An 8,381-nucleotide genomic window follows, 5' to 3' on the forward strand; every position below is an offset into this window, starting at 1 on the left:
GCACAACTGTAAAAAAATATTGCAGCAGAGGTGGACAAAGTAAACAACTTCATTACTTGAGTAAAAGTAAAAGTACTACCGGTCAAATATTACTCTGTTACAAGTGAAAGTTGTAAAAACACGATTTTTACTTAAGAAAAAAGTACAGAAGTATTTGCTTTCAAAAGTACTTAAGTATCAAAAGTAAATTTCTTTTTTTCACGTTATTGTATTGTTGTTGTATGAATATAAACTATGCCTTTATGGTTTAAGCCAGTCAGTGATGATTCATCCGACATACTAAACTAATTTAAACTTGTATAAAAGTTACAAAGACCTTTACAAAGCTGCTGTCACTTTAAGGCCGGACGCACAGATCCTATACACTGATATTCTCCCAACTGCTTACGTTAACTTAAGACATAATCATCTTTGTTTGTGAAAACTTACCAAAATGAACATTTTGACATCTGTCTTCTTCCATTTTGCTATAAACTGATCAGTGTTTAAAAAATGCTGGGAAACCATTGAACTTTATGTGACCCTACAAGAGTGATTTCTGATAAGGTTTATTCAAAAACCCAAACACCTTTTAAAGAAGAACCCACTGACTTTCAAAGCTGCTACAGAAACTACTTTTTACTTCGAGGACCTTGATAGAAATGTAATGCAGGTAAAAGACCTGCGTGAAGTTGGCCCCCCACCCAACGCAAAACTTAAGTAGGCTACTCAAGTAAATTTACTTAAAAGTTTAAAGTTACTGTCCATCTGTCCAATCTCTGTATTGCAGTACAGAACTGAACATGCAACATACATAGTACTGTAATCATTCATTCACATCCAAATGTTCCTCTCTGTCTGGCCATATCATTTCATCTCCATCAGCAAATATCATCTCTTGCAATGCAGTGAGGAAAGTATCTAGTAAATGTGTAAAATTAGCTTGACAGATTTTGATAACTAGTTGTCTGGCTCAAGCAATGAAGTGAAGACTATTAGTTTTATATGTACATATTACATTCATACCCTTGCAGTTGGTGGTCAAATATGAAATAATTAATTTCAACAGAAAATAGTATAGAATATTTCTCGACAGAAAATATAAGTTATGTTTCAAAGACTTTTTGAAACAAATTTTAAGGTGAGACAAAGGCACTCCAAAACTGGTCTATATTTAAAATAAACATAGAAAAATAAACAAATTTGGTTACATATTTCTGTTTTTTTTTAATCTAATAAATCTGATCTAAAGTGTAATTCCACTCCCCTCCGCTTGATGTCACTAAAACTCAATGTTTACGTCACAATCGCTTGATGACCGTATTTCCGGTTCAGAAACGCTCCTGCTCCCGTTGTAAACACATCGCTTTGGGTGGCGGTGTGCCTGACTGTTATAAATAATTAACAACAACTCATTTTCATTTCAATATTTTACATATAGTTTATCGCTAAGAATGAAGAAGTTTTTCGAGGACATCAAGAAGGATATAAAGTTCAAGTCAGCTGGGCCAGGAAAGAAACTTACAGAAGACACAAGGTAAAAGATCACATATGGAATCTGTCATCACTGAGTTTATGAAATCAGATTACGACGCATTGAATAACATGTTTTCTTATTTTAGACTTTTCCGTAATAGAAATTGTGTAAATCACAAGCTATTTGTACACATGAAATCAAAAAAAATGTATGCATTTGTACCTGTCCGACTGAATTTCTAACATGATCATCATATCTGGACATGACAGGTCAGGACACATGTTTAGTATGGGCTAAATGCATCGGAGAACCCTTTTACTTGGACTAGTTTTTGGATCCGATCTATAATTACTCATATGGTAACAGGCTTAGTGAAGCAAAGGTCACGTGGGCGTGATTTACACCGAAACACTGCTAACGTTACTCCAGTCATGTTATTGGTTGTAACAACAACGTTTTAAGCACGGAAATGAGTGGGTGACATCTGGTGTTTCGCGCAGCTCTAAACCTGAAGCCTCGCAGGCTGCTCATGGTCACGGAGCACCCAGAAAAGCGCCCACTAGGGGGGCGCAGATGGCAGGGGCCGCCGCCCTCGCCAGGATCGAGCAGCAGCACCGGCCGAAAGTGCCAACTTCACAGGATGCCATACGGAATCAGGGTACATAAAGTGATTCATTACAGATTTTCACTCAGAAATCTTTGGAAGCTTTTCCCCCTCCATGGAATAAAAAAGGTTTTTATCTGACGATTCTGACTTTTCCCCTCGCAATTTTTTTCTGTAAAATACCAAGTGGGGTTTACTGCAGAGCCAAATTAAACCAAGCTCCCCATTTCTGGATCTCATGGGTTGAGTTTGTTCTAGTCCAGCTCCACCTCTGTGGATCTAATGTGTGAAGCGGAGGGTTAGAGTATTATGGGTAGGGTTAGTCTCGGCCTCTGACATTATGCCCACTGACTTCATTAATTACTCACCCTCATGTCGTTGGACACCCGTAACACAAGCTCGAATCATTTCAAATTGGTTTCTTGAACATGACAATGAGTTCACTGTACTAAAATGGCCCCCACAGATCTCAACCCAATAGAGCATCTTTGGGATGTGGTGGAGCCGGAGCTTCGTGCCCTGGATGTGCATCCCACAAATCTCCATCAACTGCAAGATGCTATCCTATCAATATGGGCCAATGCCACATGGAATTAAGGCAGTTCTGAAGGCAAAGTGGGGTCAAACACAGTATTAGTATGGTGTTCCTAATAATCCTTTAGGTGAGTGTAAATTCAAGTTCATATGTAGTCCCCACTCAGTATGCGATTTCAGTCGCAATGTGCATCTTGCAATTCTGACTTTTTTCTTAGAATTGTGAGATATAAACTCCCAATTGTCAGTTATAAAGTAAGAATTGTGAACTAAAAAGTTGCAATTACTTTTTTTATGTTGCATTCCATGGTGGAAACAAAAGCTTCCATAGAAATATTAAAAACATGAATCTGGAATCATGAACAGCCACTCATTTTGTTATTGTATTTCAGTGAAGCGAGAACTTGAAGCAGAGGCAGCTGCCATAGCGGCCATTCAGAAGGATACTAATGTCGAGGCAAGTCCGATGGTTTTATTGCTAGTTGTTTGTATTTACTGTCAGTATATCTTCATGCTAACACCTGTTGGCAGGGATGCAGCATCTCACAAAAGCAAATGTTTTTGCAGACCTACTATAAGTGTCTGAAAATATAGGGGTTAGCCAGTTTGGGGCTGCTTACAAAATTGGATATGTCCGAAGGCACAGTATACAGGAGAAAAATATCTGGATGACCTACTACTGTATGTTAAAGCAGCACTAGGTAACTTTTCAACCTTCAAAATATATTTTCAAGACTCTTGTGATGATCAACACTTACAATAGGTTGAATGACACGTCTGCCATAGCTTGATGGGGTCTGTATTGTTTTTAATCGTACTTTTAAACTTCGGGTAGTAACCCGAGAACAAAAAGAACTACAAAATTCGACTGCTTTATGGCATATACGTCACTTCCACCAACACCCACACTTCCTTAAATTTGGACGTGCAAGCCCAATTTTGTTCGTTGGATAATATAGTCATGTCCGAAGCAGCAGAGACAAGAAGAAAGAAAAGGTTTTGTTGGAGGAAAGCAAAATGAGGAAACGAAAAAGTGATGGGATTAAAGGCAGGACGAGGATCAACATTGGACCAGCGTTTGCTCGTTGGCGTGAGCTGAAGGAGGCGTGCCCGACCGATGCGGTCATGCTTGTTACGGTGATTACCTACCACTCAAACATTGAATTGAAGTATCATATAGATTCTGTAAACGGTAACCAATAGACTACTATGATGACGCTGGCTTGTAAACGTGAGCATCGTGATTATTTGGCGTTTGAAAAAAATAAAACCCATGAAATTATATTCATATGACATGCTGAAACATGCCACTGACTGTACCTGGGATGAAGAGATTTCACACGCAACGCCAGAAGAACACCTGCATGTGAACTCCTCTTGCAGTGTTCAGGGGAACTGTTAGTGCTGCACCAACCCGCGAGCCATTTTTATGAAGTTATTTGGCCCGCCCCGCACCACTGTATTTTTACAACCCACCCTGCACCCGCGACCATTAAATAGACATACGGGGTCCGCGGGTTATGAGACGAGCCACGCATCACTAGTTCAGGGCTATCAGGGTTGTCATGTCAACAAATGCACGTGCGATGGCATCCCCTGTTGTTGCATGACAGAGCTTACGACAGTAGTTGAGGACATTATTTTTTCCCAACTGTAGGGGGACCCCGAGAGCAAAAGTTGCCAAGTGCTGCATTAATAGTATTTGGTCATGTGATCTAAATATGATATAGAATATTGTACCATTTTTTTAGTACACTAGAAATCTAAAAACTCACTGGCAAAATTTACATATATGTACACACGCATAGATTATAGAAACTTTTATGTTATATGCGATTTAATCGATGTGACCGCACTAATTAATTCAAATGAAAATTGTTGCACACAGTATTTTGGAATATATATATTTTGGAATATAAATACTTAAATTGTATTGATAAAACCAGATTGAATTTTAATATTGTATAATTAAATGAATGGTGACTGTAGCTGTCAAGCTCCAAAACGACAAAATGCAGCATAAACGTATCCTAAAAAAGCTCAACTCTCTATACAACTCTTCTGAAATAAATAATTACTTTTTGTGAAGAATAAACAGAAATGCAAGTTATTATTGAGTGAAAATTTTGTCTTTTCGCGTACAATAAATGATGACAGAATTGTCCTTTTTAAAGCGACCTGTCCCTTAAAGATTTCAGATCCAGTACAGTACTCTTTTCCTGACCGTGATCATTTATACATTTTTCAGGGCTCCGGGGTTCCTCAGAAGGATCCGTCGTGTTTCTCAGTGTCGGGAGTTTTCTTCATCTGTCCACTTACTGGAAAAACCATCACAAAGACTGAAAGAGAAATGCACATCAAGGAAGCTATTCTTATGGTGAGTTCATTACAGACAATCTGCAAGACCTGAAGGAATGACGTGTGGATTTCACTAAAGCTCCTTTTCCACAGAGGTTCTCAGAGGATGCGATGGAGGCCTCCGTTATGATGATTCACACCTTTAATAAAGACAAAGAGAAAGTAAAGGCTGCCATTGACATCATTAGCAAGTAAGGACTATATAATATTAACTTTGTTCAACCAATATCCAGCGCGTTTGTAAAATGTACGACTGAAATCCAATGACAGGTACATCGAAAACATCTGTAAGAATCCGACTGAGGAAAAGTATCGGAAGATCAAACTTAGCAACAAAGTTTTTCAGGTATGATCATTTTCAGTCAGGATAGAGAGAACTGAATTCACAAAGCAAATTCGCTTACATCGTGTTGTTTTACTCCTAAAGGAGAAGGTCAGTGTGATTGAAGGATCTCGCGAGTATCTTCAGGCTCTGGGATTTGAAAGCGCAGCTCTGCCGGTAGACGGCGAAGGTAACGGCACTATATTTTAAAAAAAGTGTGTAATTACTTTAACGCCAAGCGCTCACACATCTCCATCCCTGAATAACACATCTCAGATAGGACCGAGGAGTACCTGGTGTTACCGCCGCAGGAATCGGATGCTCTGGAGCAGATAAAGGTTAATTTGGAGCGGCTACAGAAGGGCGAGCCAATCAGAGCAAAGCTGGACCGCCAGCCGCAGGTCTTCAGACCCTCGCAGCACGCCACCAACTTCGAGTTGCCCCCAGACTTCTACAACCTGACAGCGGAGGAACTGAAGAAAGAACTGCAACTGAAGTAAAGTAATCAACTGTAGCGTTTGCCCTTTTCTGCGCTGATGAAGTCAGACCCGTAATGTTTTATGATCATTGCAGGAATGAAATCGTGGAGAGAAACGCAATGCTGCGAACGAAAGCCATGCGTGAAAAAGATGAGCAGAGAGAGAGAAGAAAGTACAACTACGCCCTTCTGAGAGTGCGGCTACCAGATGGAAATATACTCCAGGGTTGGTAGTTTTTAATGTTTAATTGAAATATTTATTAATTATGTATTTATTATATTTATAATTATTTATACATACATATGTGTTTAGGCATGTATGTATGTATGTATGTATATATATATATATATATATATATATATATATATAAAAATGTATTCTTGTGACGCAAAGCTGAATATTCAGCAGCCTTATGCATGTCTTCAGTGTCACATGATCTTTCAGAAATCATTTTAATATGCCGTTATGGTGCTAAAGAAACATTTATTATTATTATTATTGTTAAACATAGTTGTGCTGCTTAATATTTTTTGTAAAAACTTCTTTTTTTTTAAAATATTTATTAATTTAAAGAGTATTTTTTTGCTATATATATATATATATATATATATATATATATATATATATATATATATATAGCAATATATATATATATATATATATGTATTTATTTATTTTACTGAAACTTTGAATGGCAGTGTATCATGATTTTAAAAAATACCTGCAAAAAAAAAAAAAAAAAAAAACCCCAGCTTAAATGTATCATAATAAATTAGAATGGTTTCTGAAGGATCATGACACTGATACTGGAGTAATGATGCTGAAAAGCATTGACTATCCATTACGTTCTTAAAGGAATTAAGTTCATCTACTTAGTAGACGGTAATAGATTAAAAAAAAATGTGCAAAATTATTTTTTAAAATGTATAATTTTAATGATCTTGTTCTGTTGGCAGTCAGTTTAATTGCTGTAATATTAACACACCTTTATAAATGAAAATATTTTATAATTTATACTGTAGTATGGTAGTAAACTAAAATCTTAGGAAGGGAGTCTCTCACAAAGGTCCATGGCACAAAACGTTTGAATAAAACCCCATGATATTGACAACATTTTGGTCAAACGTGAGAGTTGCATTCCTGCATGTAAACCCTCCTTGCCCCATCAACGCCTACTATCAACACATCAGTGCAAACATAATTTTGCTTCTTTTGACCAACTGAAGGCTTTTGTCACATAGCATAACTTGCGTTTAAATGCCCTGTAGGCACTTTCCTGGCATGGGAGAGGGTGGCAGCGCTGTACCAGTTTGTGCGTGATTCGCTGGAGAACGGCTGGCAGCCCTTTGAGCTAGTAGTACCTGGAGGACAGAAACTGAAGGACGATGAGGAGGCGGCTCTGAACGAGTGTAACCTGGTACGTGAAGCTCAAAGAACACTGTATGCAGTTTAATTTACTATATATATATATATATATATATATATATATATAATTGAATCAGTTTTCATCTTCCAGGCCCCAGCAGCTCTGCTGATTTTCTCTTGGGACGCCGCGGTGCTATCAGACATCGCTGCCGCAGGAGGAAAGACTGATGTTCTGCTTAAAGCAGAATTATTAAAGAACATCAAGAGCATGAGCTGAACATTTAGTCTTGCCGTGTCTCCCTGCTGTCCCGCCTGTGTTCTTCTGCTCCTAATGATTTTCTCTCCCATCGTCCGCAACCCAACACTGTTTCACAGAAGGGGTGTGTCTATGACATGTGCTAGATGGATTTATATGGTGCTAACCACAGGAGTTGTTTCCTGTCAGTGATGTGTTATGGAGTGTTAGCACCTTAAGGCCCAATTTCTGAACAATCTGTCCTGCTTGAAGTAACATGACCAGTCGTCATATGATAACAGAGAAGCACAGTTTGTGCACTGTCAAATTGGAAATGGTCTGTAAGTGGATCCATTGTAATTTAAAGTACTTTTTTGCAACTACTTAAGAAATGTTGATAAATCTACCATAAAATCTCATTGTGACAGTTTGAAGTTGAACTAACATGAGCACTACCAAGTTCAGATTGTCCTTTGTTTGAGTTGAAACAAAACTAAGCATGAATGTTATAACACAAATTAGATAAAAAGCTGTCTGCAACAACGATCTACCTCCTAATACAGTTAAATGTCTGTTCATTTCAGCTGTCACCATGTCAATTAATTGACTTGCATAATTAAGCCCAAAGTATACTTGTTTTACACCGCACAATAGACAAAAATGTCCCCAAAATTGTGCATACTATACACTCACCTTGCACATGCAATTTTTTTGCAATGAGTATATCTATAAAACGCCTACACTGGGTGGTTGAGGAGGATAAGAGGTATGAACAACTGAAGTTTAAATGAGTTTCATCTTTTAACTTTGAAGTTATCTAGTTTCATGTGTTGAACACCTGTGTTAGCACAAGGGGTGTAATGGTTCTCTGTACAAAAAATCTTAACCGCACCGTTCTGCACCCACGGTTCATCTCAAATCTGACGACGCATATATAACATGGTTTGTTAAAAATAACGTAAAAAACAGACAGAGTTCAGCTAATGTATGTTTATGTTGATGGATACACATTCTGGCTTCCCAATACA

At 37.9% G+C, this 8,381-nt stretch overlaps 1 protein-coding gene across 1 annotated transcript; it reads left to right on the top strand.

Annotated features, from left to right (window-relative positions):
• Positions 1-1,311: 1,311 nt before the first annotated feature.
• On the top strand, positions 1,312-7,736 carry ubxn6 (UBX domain protein 6). Its single transcript, XM_067416027.1, has 11 exons — positions 1,312-1,516; positions 1,957-2,114; positions 2,987-3,051; positions 4,843-4,971; positions 5,046-5,143; positions 5,223-5,298; positions 5,380-5,464; positions 5,551-5,770; positions 5,848-5,978; positions 7,022-7,170; positions 7,270-7,736. Exons 1-11 carry the CDS (start codon positions 1,434-1,436, stop codon positions 7,393-7,395), a joined length of 1,320 nt encoding a protein of 439 aa, XP_067272128.1. The 5' UTR covers positions 1,312-1,433; the 3' UTR covers positions 7,396-7,736.
• The last annotated feature ends 645 nt before the right edge of the window (positions 7,737-8,381 follow it).

The sequence above is a fragment of the Pseudorasbora parva genome, chromosome 14 (assembly GCF_024679245.1).
Source record: "Pseudorasbora parva isolate DD20220531a chromosome 14, ASM2467924v1, whole genome shotgun sequence".
Taxonomy (NCBI): Eukaryota; Metazoa; Chordata; class Actinopteri; order Cypriniformes; family Gobionidae; genus Pseudorasbora; species Pseudorasbora parva.